Source organism: Vanessa cardui, chromosome 10, assembly GCF_905220365.1.
Source record: "Vanessa cardui chromosome 10, ilVanCard2.1, whole genome shotgun sequence".
Classification (NCBI taxonomy): Eukaryota; Metazoa; Arthropoda; class Insecta; order Lepidoptera; family Nymphalidae; genus Vanessa; species Vanessa cardui.
The window spans coordinates 5001348-5022681 of record NC_061132.1 but is presented as its reverse complement, the minus strand read 5'-3'; the positions used below and the strand labels follow the sequence as shown (position 1 = coordinate 5022681).

The window sequence follows — 21334 nt, the reverse complement described above, 5'->3', positions numbered from 1 at the left end:
CACACATGGGTAATATAAACAGGAAAATTGAAGAAACAGAAAAACGTGCACTTATATAATTTAAACAAAACATTTTGAGTGTTCTGAAAAGGATTGTGATTAGACTCATCAAAGTATTTTGTTTTAAAGGCTTCACATTTCACCAGTCGCGTTATTGTAAAGCTGACTTAAGTGTTCTTTCTGGTCTCCATACTGCAAAATTATAACCAAGTATGTTGTCAAACCGCCAAACAACTGAAAATGAAAACATAAATTTCGAACGTCATAAGTTTTTAAAACAAGATCTAAGTTGTCTTTTCTATCTTTTATCTTAGTTTGTTTCGGTAATAAAATATAATTATGCTGGATGTATAAATAATACTGAACAGGATTTCCACAATTTTAACTTCGAAAATTGTAATTATTATTCAAAATTCGAATTTCGAAAATTTTTAGTAGGAATTTTATTTTTAATTTCAGGATTTATTTTAACTATCCACAGAATTTTATCATCATTTCCTCGTGTCATACTCTGATTTAAGCTTTTTATAAATACCTTTAGTACCTTTTCAAAATGTAATGTAATAAGAACAAATATATAAAAAATCTTCAAAATAAACCATCCGTCATAAAATAGAGACATGTGTGACCGTGTGATGTAATTTATGAATGAATTGATCGTTGTCTTTGAAGTTGAACGTACCTTCACCATGAGCGGTCTGTCAATAGTGAACATGCCGAGCGGTGAATAGCTCACGTTGCTGAGTATTAGGATCCGAGAGAACAGCTCCAGCTCATGCTCCACCTCTGTTTCGTTTTCCTTGGACTTTACACTGATGATCAAGTTCTGCGTTCGTTGCATCTGTCAACATGACACTGCTTATCAAAGGTCTTCACTCCCTTTGAGGAGAAGATTTCTCATCATACCGACCTGCGTGTAGGTGATATACTTGTGATATAATATCATCCTTTTTCTCCGCAAAGTACGATATAAAACATAAGATAAGCGGAATTTTTTACATACGATCCAAATATAAAAATAAAGTTTTTGCAAATTTATAATTAATCATTTGGCGTGAACAACACACACGGTCTACGATTGCTCTATTAAAAGATAGCAAACGTAATACATTGATTTACTTACCTCACAATGTGTCTGATGAAATTTTTTAATATAGTATGCGATAAAAGATATACAACTGATACACCAAATGCTATAAACAACAATAGTGTAACTCAAGAAAATTGTCATTGTTGAGTCTGCAAGGAAACGTGTTTTTTTATTAAATATTTTTTTAACAGTTACTTAATATGTTCCTAATGAGATTTACAAAATTAAACCTAACCTAACAAAATTTCAATAAGCAATTATTCTCATGAGCTAAGATAGCCCACTGGTTTGAACGCGTGTATCTTGACCGAAGATTTCGAGTTCAAACCCAGGCAGGCAATTAATCCCTATATTTATGTCCTTAATTTGTGTTTTTAATTCATCTCGTGCTTGGCGGTGAAGGAAAACATCATGAGGTCACCTGCATCTGTCTGATTTCATTGAAATTCTGCCACAAGTGTATTCCACCAATCTGAAATGTAATGCAATGAGGGAAAATATTTTCCAAACCTCTCCTTAATGGAAGAGGAGGCCTTAGCCCAGCAGTGAGAAATTTACAGGCTGTTACTGTTACTTTTATTGTAATTATTCTCAAAAAGACTAAAAGTAAAAGGTGTGATTGACATGATGCTTTATAGTGGAATGAAAACACAGAAGAAAAAAACACAAACGAAACGATAGGAATTAAAAGATATGACAAGCGCAAAGCAAGTGTGTCAGCACCGAGTGCATTCGATGGGGTTGCAACGTAAGGTATGCGTGTTACTGAAGCCACTGTCATATTATTCAGATAATTTAAAGTTAAAAATCAAGAATTATAAAAAACACGAGAAACTATGACGATGGAAGCAAAGTAGAAATCAATACGACGAGTAATAACGTGTATCGGGATATCCAAAGTGATGCAGTCTCGGTGGGTTTACTGTTTTGAATTTGTAGAGCATATGTTTTGGAAAATACATAAATGATAGATAAAATAAGTGTAGTTATATGCTTACTTAACATTAGCGTAATCATAATTTGATAGAGTTGTATTTCCAAATGAATTGCCATGTATAGGATTGCCAGCACCATGGTAACGCCATCAGCGCATTCGCATCGACTCTACTAAGACGGATAACTAAATCAATAGATGAAAATCAACCAATTGAACAAGCAGGGTTTATGAAAAATTATTCAGCTGTTGACCACATACATACTTTAAAAATAATCATCGAAAAATACACGGAACACAATCTTCCTATATACATCGCTTTTATTGACTATTCAAAAGCATTCGATTCTATCTCGCACAACTCTATTTGGCAAGCACTTACCAATCAAGGCATCGAACATGACTATATAGATTTAATAAAAACAATATACTCAAAAAGCAGGACTAGAATACGACTAGAGAGAAAAGGACCAACATTCCAAATAGAGCGAGGCGTAAGACAAGGTGACCCTCTATCGCCAAAGCTATTTATTGCAGTATTGGAATCGATATTTCAAAATTTAGAGTGGGAAGACATTGGTATCAATATTAATGGCATATACTTATCACACTTGAGATTTGCCGACGACATTGTCCTCCTCTCTGAAAGTCCGGAAGAACTGCAATATATGCTGACCTCTCTCAGTCATTATAGCGAAGCTGTTGGATTATTAGTTAATAGAGATAAGACAAAGATAATGACAAACTTTTATAAAAAACAAGTTTCGATATCGTCAGTGCCGATAGAATTTCTAAAGAATACGTAGAGGAATATGTATATCTTGGCCATGTAATTTCATTCAGATCATGCACAGAGAAAGAAATAGAACGAAGAATAAAAATCACATGGAACAAATACTGGTCCATGAAGGAAGTATTTAAAGGAAATATACCAACAAAACTCAAAACTAAAGCCATGAACATATGCTTACTGCCCTGTCTCACATACGCATGCCAAACCTGGCCGCTCAAAAAATCTTATCTAAATAAAATCAAGAGATGCCAAAGGAGCATAGAAAGAAGTTACATGGGTATAAAGTTAAAAGATAAGATAAGAAGCTCATATATCAGGAAAAAGACCAAGGCTAAAGATGCAGTCAAACAAATATTGACACTTAAGTGGAAATGGGCCGGCCATATTCAAAGAAAAACAGACGGAAGATGGTCGAAAACTGTGACAAATTGGTCCCCGATTTACAAAAAGAGAAAACAAGGCAGACCATTCAAAAGATGGAGTGATGATATTGCAGATGTAGCGGGAGCGCATTGGACGAGAGTGGCGACGGACAGAGATAGCTGGCAACATTTGGAGGAGGCTTTTACCGCAATAGGCGGCCCTTACATAGAATAGAAAATATTATAGAGGACAAAAATAGAATAAATAAATAAACATACTAATATATTTAAATAATAAAAAAAAAGACAACATACTAAAATACTAACACATAAACGATGACAATGTTATATACAACTAATAAGGGAAATAAAGCTTTATTATTATTATTATTATTATTATTACTCAATAAATCCACCCTACTCACTGTTTTCAAGGCGGTTAACTTTAGCAGTTTAAGCTCGGCGATGATGAGTCAGTCAGTCAGGACTTATTATTTTATGTATATAGATTTGTTCTCTTCTTAATTCTAGATATTTCAGAAGCAATATGGATGTACAAAAATATTGTTCAGTTATACGCGGAGACTTCAACGTTTCCTCTTGGAGGCTGTTCCAAGATGTTAGCAACAGTATTTGTAACTGGATTGGGATCTTATTGGAGCGTCAACCGCATGAAAAATATAGCGAAACATTTAAATTTACTCAATAAAGTATATAATATTGTACTTATTATAGATTTTATAATCTTTATATATATAATTTATTACACAGTAACTGTCAAGTAATTTAGTTTATTATATGTTAAAAATTCTCAAAAAGTAAAGCGGCTTCTACTGTAATAAAATAGAATAAATTATATTTAATTTCATAATTAAAGCAAATATATTTTGTAGACACGTAGTATGGAATCGAGATTCTTCTTCGCTGCAAGTTGTATGGCTGAATAACAATAGCTTGGATATATTTTTGTACTAATCGTTATATGTTTCAGATAAATTACGATTTAAATGGCAACACGGGTGTAACACGAAATAAAAGTCTATTTTTTGTAATTAATACTCCACTTACAATTTTATTGATCGCATTACCTGCGACTTATAAATACGTCACTTTTAATAAATCAAGATGTAAGTTCGTCAATCGCTACATATGCAATTTCCCGAGAGTCGTCGCCCAGTGTCACACCTGCATTTAAACTAAAGTTCATCTTCCTAATCCAGTCAGACAAAAGCGTGCGTATTACGGTTAGAAGTGTAATTGCAGTCGTCTCTAACCCGGCAAGCTTAGCCACTTATAAAGCCACATGATAAATCATCATAGGGAATATATTCGATGGAGTTGGAAATCATCATCATTCTTAATGAGTACTGTTATTCACCTACAGTTCTTTACCCCGCGATGACTGTTATACCCTCTACAAGTTAGATTGATCTTTTTGACAGACTGGCAGAAAATATCTAGTACTCCAAAAACATAACGTTTTAAAATATTTGTAACTTTGACGAGATGGTGTGAGTGGTGGTATTATGTGTGAAATTATTTATTGCACTAGACATATAAAACACAATTTAATATTACAAGACTATTTGCGGAAAAATATAAATAATTTGACCTTCTATACGAAATAGACCAAAATATTTTTACAATGCGAATATTTTCAATTTTTTTTAAATTAACAAAATAACATGTTCATAATTGCGAAGTTTTAATTCTTTTATATATAAAAATATGAACTAAAACTAGTTACTGTATAAAATTGATCACGTGGAATGGTGGCAAAAATGCTAGCAGCATTTCCCCGTTGAATAGTAATTCCGATCCTCTAGGCAAGAAACGAATCTCCCGTCACCAGAGGAGGCAATGAGGCGAGGTGTTATACGTTTGATAAAGCTTTTTGCACCACTACTCCTAGGGTCAACCGTTTTGACAGCCTATATATTTTATAATTAGCGGAGTTATGTCGATCAGATTGCATCTGTCAAAAAGGTCAAGCTTGTACAGGGTGTAGTAATTATTTTGTTGTCAGGCCTACAAACTCACGACAGACTATTTTTAGGGGCAATGGAACTTTTCGAAATCGTGGTTAATATTGAGAGTTATAAAGTATATCTACTGTATATGGAGAATGCGTTTATAAATTTCGATGTATATTACATACTGCACTCAATGCGTCTGAAGTTCAGAGAATGGGTAGACAAGACTAATTCATGTGAGTGTCCTTATTTATAATACATATATATGAGCTTCATTATTACGAGTAATAGAAAGTAATTCCTATTTACTTTAGACTTGAACCTATCCATATTGTTGTATTGTAATTTTGTTTCAGACAATATTCCTGGGACGGCATGCCGTTTATCATTGAAGCGTTTTCGTGACCTGACGAGGGCTTATGTATCCGTTTGCGTTGCGGTGAAGGGACTGAACGACACCCGCGGCGGAATCATGTTTACTTTATTTTCAGCGAACTCTCTGTTATTTACGATGCATTTGTTCAGTTTCATTGACTTTTTTACCCTTGACTTGTGTGTATAATTACTAATTATAATTAAGACGAATTCAAATCATTAAACAATACAATTGTTTAATAATATGAATTCGTCTTCTTTCGTTTCTAAAGCAGGACGAAGTTATCACACCGCAGTCGTATGTGTTCAGATGTTATGGTGTGTTTATCATTTTTCTATGGCTGTTTTATTCATTGAACCATGGCACCGAATAAGTTCGGAGGTGAATGGTTTATTAAAAGTTTTATTTTCCAAGATTCCCGAGGGCTTTGTCAACAAGTGTCATATTAAAAACATTAAAACATCTGCACATTTTCAAAATTATGATTACTAACTAGTTCACGATTTATCAACGATACGATACAATTATACAGACTGTGACGCACTTGATAGACACTCTGTTTAACACATGCAATGCTTCGACTTTTATACATGATATATGCCAAAGAATATGAGATACACAGATGTGAAATATTTTAGTCATAGAATATGTAACTTTACTAACTGTTTACTTTAATACCTATGTGCATATACGGCATCATTTATTCGCAAATCGAAGAGAACAATGAAAGTTTCTTTGTCTATTCCAACAAAATAGTGTTCTGTCAAAATGAAAGGGGTCTCAGGCATAATATGCCCAGGGCCTCGTATAGATTCGATTGCCCTGGTCGTGGCTTCGCTTACTATAGTATGTTGAACGATGATTCAAAAGTGCTGGTTATTTGATCAAGATGAAATCATCATATTCCAGTATAATACTAAACGTACCTAAATTATATAATTTTTAATAAATATTTTTTGTAGGTCAATGAGATAGGAGTACTTTTGACTAAGCTGAATTTTAATGTGACGCCAGTTGGAAAGAGGATCCCTTTAGAACTGGACCTGATGTTCAAACAGCTTCTTCTCAACCAGCCGACGATGTCTCCCCTGGACCTGGTCACCATTCAGAGATCACTTCATACTGCGGTTGTTATAATTAAATACCTTGTTTATTTAAAGCTTTTATGACAGCAGCCTATAATAACATTTTAAATGTCAAAGTCGCTTTGCTTATTTGTCTCAGCAGATTGAAACCGCTTTCAGTGAAGGACTATGATATATTATTGTTTAATAAGGTTTGTTTGTTTCAGACGATAAGCTTCATAACTACATACTTTGTTATAATGGTACAGTCTGTGCAAAACAGTTGAGAGAAGTGTAGATGACTATTAAAAATAAAGTGCTCTCGTGCACTTACGAGAAAATAATTTTGTCCATTAAAATATCGACTTGGAAATGTTGTATTAAACATATGAAATCAATATAACTATAATATAATCTTGTTTACGTTATAAATATGACTTGTGAACATTAACACTTTTTCATAATTAAAGTTTTAAATGTGTGAAAATAAAAATACAAATTTGAAAGTAAAAATATTTGGACTGATAATCCCTTAAGGTAGATTCAGCTATACGTCGAGTTATAAAAATGAGTTATAATCGATTTTAAAGAGAAATTAAAATACATTTTCATGATTCAATTTAAGATTAACACGAATGAATATCGCTCTTAGAATTACCACTTAAAGAATATATAAGAGGGCTAGAACGAAGAAAGTGTGACATTCATAAGGCTTCCTGAAATGTTTTCTTTACTATTTTAGTGGCGACAAATGAGCAGCAGACTTACCTGATGTTAAGTAGCTACCACCACCCATGGACATCTGCCACACGGGGCTTGCCGGTCTTTAAGAAATGAGTAAGCTACCTTATTGTCGGTTCCCAAGAATTATCTGTTCGGAATACCGCCGGCGAAAGCTGGTACTATAGAGTGGTTGTGCGAAGCAGAAAATGTCTTAGAAATAGCACTATTTTGAATTGTCGTACATGCAGGTGGTCCGGGTGAAAATTAGAATTTGGACGAGATGTCCGAAATTTAAATTCAGCATCCGGGTTTGATCCAAAATTTCTACGCAAAGTCAAAGGATCAAGCAAATCGTTTTATGTTGGGTATGGTCAAAAGGAAGAAGCTGGTACTGGGAAGCACCCGCCCAGAGGTGAGAGCAGCTCTCCATATCGTGCTGAACTTGCATTTTGTTTAGTCTTTGCTGAGCACACCGAAAGTTTTTGATGCCAATGTGATTTTGCCTACCAATTACCAATAACTGAACAAGAGTCAAAATATCAACGTCAAGTATTCCGATTCTAGCTGTGGCGGCAATGGGAATGTTCTCAAATTTTAAGTCACAAAATGCACCGTCAATTACGACTTCAATGCATTGATCTGCCAAAAGTTGGTGATAGAATTACACAATTTCCCAAAGAGCCCATAGAAAGGCAGCTTCTAAAGAAACGCTTTGTACGTATAGAAATACGAACTAGAAATATATAACCCACACAACCTGTATACTATTCGTATTTCCTATACTATTCATATAAGTATCCAAATATTCACCAGCCCACTCGTCCACTTATACACCTTGGTAACCATAAAAATTTGATTATTTCTATATTTTATTCCTACAATAATATAGTATTCATTAATATAAACATTTATCGGCTTTATAACAAAACTTCGATTTCTGAACCGTAACCGTCGCTGTCTTTATTATCTGTCAATTTCGTGGAACGGCAACACTGCGCTTTCTAAGTCTAGTGCAGTCAATAAAGCCTAAAATCCCTAACAAATTCAAGGAAAGGGTTGAAAAGGGGTGAAAAGCGTTTTTTGTTAAAACCATGGTTAAAAAAATTAGTATCACGCTGCAAATTTGTCATGTTTATAGCATTTTGTAACATCTATTAAATTTTCAGCGTTTTGCAACATACGGAACATTGTTTATTATTGAAAAACATTAATATTTGTAAATGACAGTTTAAAAAAATAGTAACACGCTGCAAATTTGCAACTATCATATTTATAGCATATTGTAACATCTATTAAGTTCCTGAGTCAAACTCTGCAAAACAATTGTATGAGATAGTTTACCAAGCTTTGATAGAACGACCATAAACTTATATACACAATTTGTATATAATATAACAATTTGTCACAAGGTTAAAAAAATTAGTATCACGCTGCAAATTTGTCATGTTTATAGCATTTTGTAACATCTATTAAATTTTCAGCGTTTTGCAACATACGGAACATTGTTTATTATTGAAAAACATTAATATTTGTAAATGACAGTTTAAAAAAATAGTAACACGCTGCAAATTTGCAACTATCATATTTATAGCATATTGTAACATCTATTAAGTTCCTGAGTCAAACTCTGCAAAACAATTGTATGAGATAGTTTACCAAGCTATGATAGAACGACCATAAACTTATTACTAAGAAATGTACATATATACACCGTTTGTGCACTAACAGAGCGACATAGTCGCTTTAGCGACAAAGCTCTTGATATAAAGAAAAAAAAAATCTATTAAATTTGCAGCGTTTTGCAATATACGGAACATTGTTTATTATTGAAAAACATTGATATTTGTGAATGACAGGGTAAAAAAATCTACTAACACGCCGCAAATTTGCAATTATCATGTTTATAGCATATTGTAACATCTAATAAATTTGCAGCGTTTTGCAACATATGGAACATTGTTTATTATTAAAAAACAGTAATATTTTTTAATAACAGGGGTGAAAAGTAACTTTTTTTTATTAAATTTGTAGCTTTTTGTAACATAGAATTAACTTAAAATACTTTTTGTATAATACAGAATTTTTATTATAAATTAAACCTTATTATTTTGCATAACCAACTTTATACTCAAAATAAAGAAAAAACGTATAATACTAACAATTAATGTTTGTCTCAAGAAAGTGGGAAATATATAGAAAAGTTATTGTTTGTTAACAGTTATATGAAAAATCAGTACTCTGTAAAACCACCCATGACATTTATAACGGTCCTGCAATGATTTTTCATACTTTGGGTTAAGTTATCCAAGTCTTGCTGTGGTATATTATCCCAGGTCCGACTAAAATGCAAAAAAGGTTGCGTTTAACGTCGCAGTATTTGCAGGGAAATTCCTCAAAACCCTTCTTAAAAGCATATCCCACGCATGCTCTATGGGGTTTAGGTCATGTTATTCAGCGAACCAGCCTAGGGTCGATACGTCTTGTTCCTGCAACCATCTCGTCTCCACTCTCACTGTGTGCGGACGGGCGTTATCGTATATGAGCGTTAATTCTTGACCTATTTGTAGTCATGGGGGTAACTATCGGTACTAGCACCTCTTTACGGTATTATTCAGCCATCATGGTGTTTCCGATACAAACGAGGTCTGTTCTTCCACCAAGACGATTTCCCGCCCAAGTCATAATTATCCCACATCCATGTATGTCCATTCATACCACATGAATGGACATACAAAAGCGTATTCTTCTTTCCCGGTGGCGACCTGAAAGATGTTTTCCGCCGCATTGACGCTGCCGATTGTTGATATTGTAACCCGTTTGCCCCATGTTCTTTTTTGTTCACTTGCTAAAAATTTGTCCGTTAAATTTCAACACCACATAAAAAGCAAGCATTTTCAAAATTAAAGTCGGATGCTGGCTCTTCTGGGACTTCGTCTGTATTGCGAAGCTGTGCCGATGCTGGATCGCTTTTAGCTGCGACACCGATCATCTTCTCATTTGTATATTTTTTTCGTCACTTTTGATGAACTTTTACACCCATCAGACCGAATAAAGTATTCACTTTCCCGTCTTATTACTGCACACTGCATTTTCGTAGCTTTGTTATCCCTTTTTTTTTACTGTTCAACGACGTCGATAGATAACAATTTGTCACAAACTTCTTCACACTTCAAATACACTTCTTCCATCTTCATTTTGCTTGCATTTGACGATGACTGCCAGATTTTTCTTTCACAATTCAACAGAGTGGCCCTTGAGATGCGAAGGAATTTGGGAAGCTGGTAAGAGTAGGGGTGGGACGTTTGCGCCACGATTGTAAAAGTGAAATGAATAAGTATCGTTCTCACTTTCTTAACAGATGGATAATAAGAAGGTCACAGAAAAGTATTGTTATTGTTGAAAAATAATTAAAAATTATTGACAGAAAATTAATAATTTTCAATGAAATGAATTTCACATGTCAAACTTCAATTCAATTCAACATATTATTGGAATTAATTTTCTTCACGTGCATGAAAAGTATTTATAAATTTTTTTTATTTATTATTCTTCTTTTATTATTCTATTTTATTCATACTTTTTAATGATATATTTCAAAATGTGTTAAATTGCAATTCTTCATTGACTTTTTACCCCCGTTATTAACAAGTATCAGTGTTTTTCAGTAATAAACAATGTTCGGTAGGTGGCAAAATGCTGCTAATAGATGTTACAAAATGCTATAAACATGATAATCGCAAATTTGCAGCATGTTACAGTTTTTTTTACATAGGTTTTAACGAAAAACGCTTTTTACCCCTTTTCAACCCTTTCCGTTCATCCCACGACGCTGCAAAGTCACACGGTAAGTTATTTTATCTTCCTAAACAAATTCACAAAATGTCACCGTTTTAGAAATTTATTAGGGATTTTACGCTTTATTGACTGGTCTATCACAAAGTTTTACATGTATGTGTCAAAACAATTTAAGATCCTCGTACTGGGGACTATATCAGCTTGTGCCATATTATTTTAGGGTGGCGCTTCGAACTATTAGTACATTGCATACAGTAAATTCAATTCCTTATTTAAAAAAGGTTTATTAAATTCTTGTTTTACTGTTTATTTATCTAATCAAAGAAACACTTTATGTTTTTTATTGTTTATTATATTATTTTGGTGGACGGGTCAATGGGTCATCTGATGGTATGTAAGTACTGCCGTAGACACTGTCGCTGTGTATAATATTAACCATTTCTTGCATTGCCTAGCCACCACCGAAATTTCGGACTCAGATGTTACTTCCCCTGTGCCAGTAGTTAAACTTGCTCATTCACGAAACCAGAACACATAAATATAGCTGTAAGTCAAGCTTGCTCCAAAGTAAATAATGTAGATGAAAAAAGTAGATAATTTCGAAGTACACTCGCGGGGAAAGTAAGCAGAAAACGAAGAAAATAATTTGTGCACATTGTTTTACTATTTTTGTTTAAATTTTCAGTGTTCTAAAAATAATCGTGTGTGATTAAACTCGTCAAAACACAATGTTTTTTTAACGCTTCACATTTCATCCGTCGCGTTATTGTAAAGTTGAGATGAATTTTCTGTTTGGTCTCCATACTGCAAAATTATAACCAAGTATGTTATCAAACCGCCAAACAACTGAAAAAGAAAAAATTGCCATCAACAATATTATAGAAACCATCTGGCTATTCTCAAACGTCATAAGTTTTATGAAAAATCTCTATGTATGTAGAGTCAGAGTAAAAAAACCTTCGTCAGTTTTCAAATTAATTCCTTTATTAAGTTTTTATCAGAAATACGGATACTAATTTTATTCATTTTATACAAGCTCGATAGCTATTTGCATAAATTTATAAGAATAAGAAAATATATCACCCGTTATAAACTAGAGACATACGCGGTGGTGTGATGTAATTTATAAATGAATTGATCGTTGTATTTGATGTTGAATTTACCTTCATCATAAGCGGTCTGTCAATAGTGAACATGCTGAGCGGCGAGTAGCTCGCGTCGCTCAGTATTAGGATCCGGGAGAACAGCTCCAGCTCATGTTCCACCTCTCTTTCGTTTTCCATTGATTTTCCTCGGATGATCAAGTTGTGAGTTCGTTGCATCTGTCAACATGTCACAACTCACAGCTTATCTAGGGTCTTTACTCCACTCGTGGAAAAGAATCGGATTTTATTTAGCCACACCGACATACAGATAAGCGATATATGCTTGTTTGAGAATATCATCATCCACGTCCTATAAATGATATTTTATTATATGTTTTTCTCCGCAAAGTTTTTATCTCGTGATAAAACGATTTTGTACAATAGTAAATAATTCGGTTTGGATTAGACATAAAAATATCATTTACTAAAACACACATTTACTTACCTCATAATGTGTCTGATGAAATTGTTCAACATAGTAAACGACAAAAGATATACAACAGATACACCAAATACTAAATACAACAGAAGTGTAATTAAAAAAAATGTTTCTGTGGAGGCTGTAATTAAACGTGGGTTTTTATTAATTATTATTCTTAAGATACTTAATATTATCGTACCGAGATATTTAACATAAATTCAATAAGCAATTATTCTAAAAAAAGTCAAAAGGAAAAGGTATGATTGACTAGATGTTAGTGGAATAAAGCCACACTAACAAAAAAAAAACGAGTAAATATTCGGAATTAAGAAGCAAAACAAGAGTGTCAGCACCGAGTGCCATATATGGGATTGCATCGTAAGGTGTACGTGTTACTGAAGCCACTGTCATATTATTCAGATAATGTAAAGTTAAAAATCAAGAATTATAAGTAAACCACGAGAAACTATGACGACGGAAGCAAAGTAGAAATCAATACGAAGAGTAATAATGAGAAACGTGATATCCAAAGTAATGCAGTCTCGGTGGGTTTACTGTTATGAATATGCAGAGCATATGTTTTGGAAAACACATAAATGATAGATAAAATAAGTGTAGTTGTATGCTTACTTGAAATTAGCGTAGTAATAATCTGATAAAGTTGTATTTCTAAATGAATTGCTATGAATAGGATTACCAGCATCATGATAACGCCATCAGCTCTTGTGGTCTGTGTAACTACTTCGCATATAAATACATAAGATGTTGCTAATTCGCGAATTATATGTGGCTTACTTTCTTCTTTGCCTATTTTAAGAAAAATAATTATTATATATTAAGCAATAATTTGCTATATTTAGTGAGTCATAGCATCGCTTAACTTAAATAATTTCAGTTTCGTTTTTAGCGAATAGCTAGATATCCGGCGGTCAGATATATGGCTATCTGGCCATATAGTCCGCCGAATATCCGGTATCCGGTCAAACTGCTATCCGTTTCATCTCTAATTTTTATATCAACTGTATTGTATTACTTTCCTGTGCAGTAAGTTGCAATTTCGAAAATTACAAATGAGCCTTATTATTAATGAAAACCAACAGTTAAATTATTAACAGAAAATTAAGCAAATAGTACTATTAGTATTTTTTCTTTTTTCTACGTGATTCCTTTTATCGGTCCAGGCGTCGTCAAAAAGCAGAGTCTTCAAACTATCATTTATTGCGATCAGAGTAATATTCACTCGTTGCGCCAAAAAACTTATCTGCAGTTGTAGCAATATCAGAATATAAATATTCAGAAACATGTATATCGTTTCCTTCGTTATAATTGCTAGAATAAAGTTATAATTATTTAAAAAAAATATGATAAGTGTGAAAGTTCTGTGTTTAAAAATATAGTACAGATATTTTTTTCTAATTAAAAGATTATGTTTCTGTTTTATACATTTAATAAACATTGGGGATCAATACCCGTGCTGAGGGTCATCCGTGATTGCGACAAGCCGCTCAAGGCATCTATCAATCGTAAGAAAAAAAATCCATGTATTAAAATAAAAATTATGTAATTCGATTTTATTAATATTTTCTTCTTCAAAACATTTTGTAATTTTGCATCGATCTGCAAATAATATAAAATACTATTATAAATCTCGGTCGCTCGACTCTGGAAATCAATTTGTCTAACGCTTTTAATTTTTATATATTGTTGGGCTAAGACATCCCATTAAGACAAAATGGGAATGGTTCAGGGCAAGGTAAGTGCAGCCACACAACGCACGTGACAGCCAACACGCCGCAGCCCTTCAATGCTGATCCTATACTTAGTATCAGTATTGCTCCCTTGCGAAGCCAGGGCGGGTCGCTAGTATATAAGTTGAATAATTATATAGCTGTTTTATGCATATCCTGCAAAGCACTTGAAATTTTTTGACATGGCATTAGTAGCATTCTATTAAGCATACTTCAGAGAAAGTTTTTGGCTAAATATTCATAGTCCATATTTGACTTTGGTTTGACGTAAAACGTTAACACAGCGAGGAATGGCTTCCTCTGGTAGTATTATTATATGAAATTACCTGTTCGAGCCTTTTGAAGTAATTATCCATACTAGTCAACCTCGCCGGAGCAGTGAATACGTGAATGCTTTCGCGCAACAAACTAATGTAGTTCTCTCCTTTAAAAACGTAATAAAATAAACGAGATGTACATCATTATCTAAAGTAAATATCGTCAGCGTTATACCTAATGACATCACTCATAGGCAAATATAATTACTCCATACACTCAATATTTTATTACTAATGGAATATCTTTGTATGACTAGACAATGACAAAACAGTTCAATACTTTTTCTTTGTCTTTCAAGCGATTATCTTTTTTGATTGTTGCTTGTTAAGATTTTCTATGTTATTTATAAAATAAATTGGAAATATAAGAAAAAAGATCGAAAATAGCATTGTATATGCAAAACGGTGGCTTTGAGAGTTTCCGGTAGACAATTTTGACTACGTTGACATAATTGATCAAATATTAACATCCTCGGCGGCGCAGCATGTCTTCTTCTTCGATACTTCCCTATTCATATCACAAGTAACACATTATTTCCAGCCAAATCATCTTTCACACAATCTATCCATTGTTTATTTAACATATATGATACATCAACATATATGCTCCATGATTGCGAAAGTAACTCTGTCTGTCTGTCTGTTGCGCTTTCACGGTCAAACCAATGAACTGAATTGTTATGAAGCAAGTTTGAGCTGCAACGAGGGACATTGTTTTTATGTCAACAGACAGACAGATATATTTACTTTCGCATTTATAACGTTAGTGTAGATAGTTATATGTGTGTATTGTGTTAATTTAAACTTACAAACTAAAATTACATCAAACTTTCATATGAATCGCTTTAGTAGTTTTGTGTGACTGTTGAATACGAACAAAAAGTAACCTCTTTATAATATTTATCTAATCGCGCCACGGCTAAAAGCATTAATATTCAGAGTAACTTGTTTTAAAATTATTATTGGTATCTGAATATATTATTAACGTAGTATGTATTTAATAGCAGTGACTATTTCAAATAACTTTTAATTAAAATAATGTAACTGCTTTTATAATAATACATTTACTAAAAATATAAATGGTAGATCTACCCATATTATTTATTGTCAATAGGTATTCGATTGATCACAATCAAACTTGACTGTAACCACTAATTTGGTCTAAGATGCAACGTGGGGGCTCTATTAGACCTTAGTACTAACTACAATTTATTAGTTTATTTATATGACGGAAAGTGGGCAACATTGTTTGGTTCGGGGTCATCTTCGACATACATACAACAACAACAACAGCCTGTAATTTCTTACTGCTAGGCTAAAGGCTTCCTCTCCCTTTGAGAACATATTCCACCACCCTGTTCCAATGCGGGTTGGTGGAATGCACATGTGGCAGAATTGCTATGAAATTTGTCACATGCAGGTTTCCTCACCGCTGAGCACGAGATGAATTATAAAGACAAATTAAGCACATGAAACAGCGGTGCTTTCCTGGGTTTGAACCCGCAATAATCGGTTAAGATGCACGCGTTCTAACCACTGGGCCATCTCGGCTCATGTGATATGTGATACATAATAGTAAAAAAACTTGAAATCAAAAATTAGCAGTTACCTCATGTTATTACTATACTTAAATATCATTGTTTTCTCATATCTATAAATGGACTCTTGAAATATCTATAGGAAACGTACAAATATTGCTTGGTGTGACTGTTTCGTAGATAAGAATATTTCGTGGTTTACGGGCCAAGGACCTAACTCTGTTGCATTCCGTACTCCTGGCACAATTACATATTCTTACTACATCAAAATTAATAATTGTAATTTTTTAAATGTGCAGAACCCTTTTGTTGAAATATAACTTAAATATGACTTGTATACATATTATAACTAAAGATTAATTCTACTACAATCGTTTTGATTCTTATCACCTTTTGGAAGCGAGTCAGTTTGTAATGACAAAACAACAGACATCAGTAAGCAACGGAACACACGAGTCATACGCTGATCAAAAACCTGCCTTAGTTTGAAGGCGTTTAAATTAAATAAAAAAATTTGTGAGCTAAAGGTCGAGTTTTATAAATTACGGCCGGGTTAAATTTCAGGTTCAGCTAGATTAAAAACAAAATTAGCAAATTTCAATCGGGTAATTTAAATTTCAATCAGGTAATCATAGTCATAAAGGCTTTAGTTTATTATAATTATTTGTACCTAACATCAATTCATTGTAACGAGGGTGAAGATGCAGGACGAAGCGTGTAAAGTTCAGGGTGCGTTGGCAGTCGTGTTGCGCCTGTCGCGAGCCCTGGGGCTTGCTCCGCTACGCTTCGCTCACGACCGTGGAGGCTACATAGTTACAGTATGCCGACGAGTCGCTATATACGGTTACATCCTATCGGTCTGCTCTCGTAAGTTGCATTCTTACACGCGGATTGCGTAAGATTATTCGAGAAATGAGTTTTTCTGCGATTATCCAGTGATTTTCTACTCATAACATGGAACGTAGTTTAATTACGATAAACTTACCACTTCGCTGAAATTTATTTTTTCCTCATTTTAGATATTTGTGGAGCAGTATGGATGTATCAAAGCACTGTTAAGTTTTACATGAGGTTTTCATCAATTCCTGTTGGAAACTTTATCACTGTGTCAGCAATAATGTTTGTAACTGGAGTGGGATCTTATGGGAGCGTCTACCGCATCAAAAATATAGCGAAGCATTTAAATTTACTCTATAAAGTAATATTATAATATTCTGCAATGATAAAATTCAATATACGTAGTTGGTCCCAAAGTTCTGTCACTGGCACATTATTTTCCAATTTCGAAGACGATTTAAAAAAAGTTTAATTGCATTCCATTTTTGAATGTTTATCAATTATTAAAAAACAAAAAGTTATCATTTGCCGCGATTTTTCACGATGGAGTGGACCGTGAAAGAAAACCGAATAGCAGTTTTAGCGTTGCACCGCTGTGGGCACTCGCCGAATACCATTTTCAAGTTGCTCAAAAATTTAAAAATATCGCTTAGGTTTGTGTATCGTACTATAAATAGGTACAATGAAGTTTCAAGTGTTGAGGATAAGAAAAGAACTGGCCGGCCACGCTCCGCAAGGACACCAGCAGTGATCAAAGCAATCAAGGCACGCATACGAAGGAATCCTGTCCGAAAACAGAAGCTGATGGCATTGCAGATGGGGGTCAGTAGAAAAACTATCAAAAAGGTGGTAAACGAAGACCTTAAGTTGCGAGCTTACAAAAAAAAGAGTGGACACCTACTTAATGCTCGTCTAAAAGCAATAAGACTCAAAAGATCCCGGGTGTTGTTGAAACGGTACGCGAAAAATCGACATCGTGATATACTTTTTACGGACGAAAAAATTTTCGATATAGAAGAAAAGTACAATAAACAGAATGATAGAGTGTATGCTGGGAGCTCTGAAGAAGCAGCAAAAAGAGTTCCGTGGGTGCAACATGGGCATCATCCATCTTCAGTGATGGTCTGGTTAGGAGTCTCCTACTACGGACCAACTGAGGTTCATTTTTGCGAAAAAGGGGTCAAAACCAGTGCAAAAGTGTACCAAGAGACGGTTTTGGATCAGCATGTCAAAGACCTGCCCAACACGTTATTTTCAGGACATCACTTTGTGTTCCAGCAAGATTCTGCACCTGCACATAAAGCCAAAACCACACAAGCCTAGTTCGAGCGTCAAAACATCGACTTCATAAGACATGAAGATTGGCCTTCCTCCAGTCCGGACCTTAATCCTCTGGACTATAAAATTTGGCAAGTCTTAGAGAGGAAGGTGTGTGCTAAGCCCCATAAAAATTTGGACAGTCTAAAGTCAGCTATAATAAAAGCAGTCGCTGAAATAGACATGAATATGGTGCGTGCTGCGATAGACGACTGGCCGCGGCGACTAAAGGCCTGTATTAAAAATAAGGGCGGTCATTTTGAATAATTTTAAGTTAATATAATTCCTTATTAAATGTTCTTTCATATAATATATAATTTATAAAAAACGGATTGGTACTTTTCTTTTTATCACTATTTTCATATATGACAGAACTTTGGGACCGACTACGTATTTGTTTTATAGTGTACATAATGTAGTTTTTTGTATGTTCGTAATTTTGAAATTAAACCATAGTTTTTAAATTAACATGGTTAGGCATTTTTATGTGGCTGAAATTAGTATGACATTTTTTTAGTAACCATTATATTTCAGATAAATTACGATTTAAATGGCAAATCGGACATAAAACGAAACAAAAGTCTATTTGCTTTACTTTTTATTAATGCAATACGTTTAATTTTAATGATCGGGTTACCTGCAATTTCTAATTATATGGCCTTCGGAAAAAATGGACGTAAGTTCTTTGAATTGGTGTTTTCAATTTCCGGAGAGTCCTTGCCCAGTAATATGACTGCAGTTAATATACGTGTCGCGGTTTAAATCCGGACAAGCAAAACTGATGATCAGTTGTGTGCTTAGGGGTTCTACAGTTAAGCAGCAACACTTAATGTGGTTGTGTTATGTTTGGAAGGAAGTGCGGTGGTGTACGATGAGTCATTATAAATAGACAACCTAGCATAATATATAACAAGATCATAGCACTGTGGAACTGTTTATCACCAGGCCCATCTTTAAGTCTGCCAAGCTAGAAGGACTAAATTATCTTTTGAAAATATTTAGGATGGATTTTGAAATCCTAATCATTCCACATTCACCGGTCTCTGCGTCTTTGCCCCGCAATTATTACCTATATTGATTTTTTATCAGGTCTAAAAATTTATACGAGACTTTTTTAAGTGCTATATTTCGACATTATGATTTATTTGGAGTTCAGCAGAATATATCTACTCTTTATGGAGAATATGCTTATAAATTTTGATGTGTATTGCATACTGAAGACGGTGAGTCTGAAGCTAAGGGAATGGGTAGACAAGTCAAATTCTGGTAAATATGTAACGATGATGTCCTCATTATACTTAGTTTCTTCAAACTGTTTGCCACTGATTTTTTCGATACGTTCTCAATTTTGAAAGCCGATATAATTTCGATAAATAAATATTAATATCGTAATAAATATAAATATATTTGCGTGTAGTTTTATTGAATGAATTAATTATTATTTAATGTATGCAATTTATCTTATAAATAAATTATATGTGTAATGTCTATTGTCTTTATTTTAAATTTTAGTATTTGTATTTTAATTGGGTCACCGCCCGTCAGTAGGTATATAAAAAAAAAAGGGTGCCATTGAAAATCAGCATTAGGTGTCCACACCTTTGAATTGCTGAATGGTATACCTATTTGGGACACGTCACGTTTATTGTAGTTGTTCTTTTTCTTTATATTTGTTTTTGAATCGTTACTTTTTTTTATTGTTCATTTTATTTCTTTTGTTTTTTTTTGTGTAAATGATAATTTATTAGTAATTAATTATTATTATTATTTTTTTTTTATTATTATTTTTACTTTTTATTTTGTACCAAGTGTCATGTTGTCCCAAATAAAAGTGTTCTTTCTTCTTTCTTTCTTTCTTTAATACTGTCTTAAATAATATTTCAGGGGCGGCGTGCCGTTTGTCACTGACACGTTTCCGGGACGTAACGAGGGCTTATGTGTCTGTTTGCGAAGCAGTGAAGGGACTGAGCGAGACCCGAGGGGGAATCATATTTATTTTATTTTCAGCGAACTCTCTGTTTACGACGATGTCTTTCTTCAATTTAATTTACTACTCATATTATACTTGTATGTATTACACCTGGGACTCATTTTATTACTCTTAATTTGTAGAGTAGCATTAAGAATTTTTGGAATAATTTTTTTTTTCGTTCTCTCATTTTCGAAGCAGGAGCAAAGTATCACGCTTTGGCTGTATTTGTTCAGGTGTTCTGGTGTGTTGTGCATTTGTCTACGGCTGTTATATTCATTGAACCGTGGCATCAAATAAATGCGGAGGTAAATTGATTTTAAAAAGTTTTATTTTCCAAAATCCCCGTTGAATTTTAAAACATCGTGCAAAAGGTACGAGTAATGACTTTCTTCAATTTCTTTGAAGATTTTTTTAATGGCGTATTTAGACGGAGGGGCAAATGTGCCACCTGATGGTATGTGGTCACCACTGCCCATAGAAATTGGCAACTGTAAACTGTTCAACCTTACATTGCCAATTCGCCACCAACAATCGTATAAAAGGTAATTTGCAAGAAACATATTTCTTAAAGTATTCTCGTATTGTTTTTTGATAGATATAGTATAGGGTTGGCTGACACCGACTCCAAATATAGCAATAATTATAACTACATTATATAATCGTAAATCGACTTATAAGTAGTCTAATATTTTTCATTTCATTTTACCTAGGAGGACTCTCAAAAATATGTTAAATATGCAATAATTTTTATAACTTTTTAGTGCATTTTTATTTGTTTTAAAATAGTGTTTTGTTTGAAGTCGGTTTTTCTTTTTGTTAAAATTTTTAATTATTTTTTGATTTTAAGTGAAGCTGATGTAGACTAATATTTTTTTCTTAATATGGATAGATTAAGCGTGCCGTTTATATGGCATATACTACTTCGGGGA

General features: G+C 33.6%; 1 protein-coding gene across 1 annotated transcript; it reads left to right on the top strand.

Annotated features, from left to right (window-relative positions):
* Positions 1 to 17659: 17659 nt before the first annotated feature.
* Positions 17660 to 18439, top strand: LOC124533096. Its single transcript, XM_047108259.1, has one exon. It carries the CDS (start codon positions 17660 to 17662, stop codon positions 18437 to 18439), a length of 780 nt encoding a protein of 259 aa, XP_046964215.1.
* Positions 18440 to 21334: the final 2895 nt, after the last annotated feature.

Excerpts from the sequence above, each read along its gene's own strand:
- LOC124533096 (XM_047108259.1), top strand. The coding sequence starts at position 17,660 with ATGGAGTGGACCGTGAAAGAAAACCGAATAGCAGTTTTAGCGTTGCAC.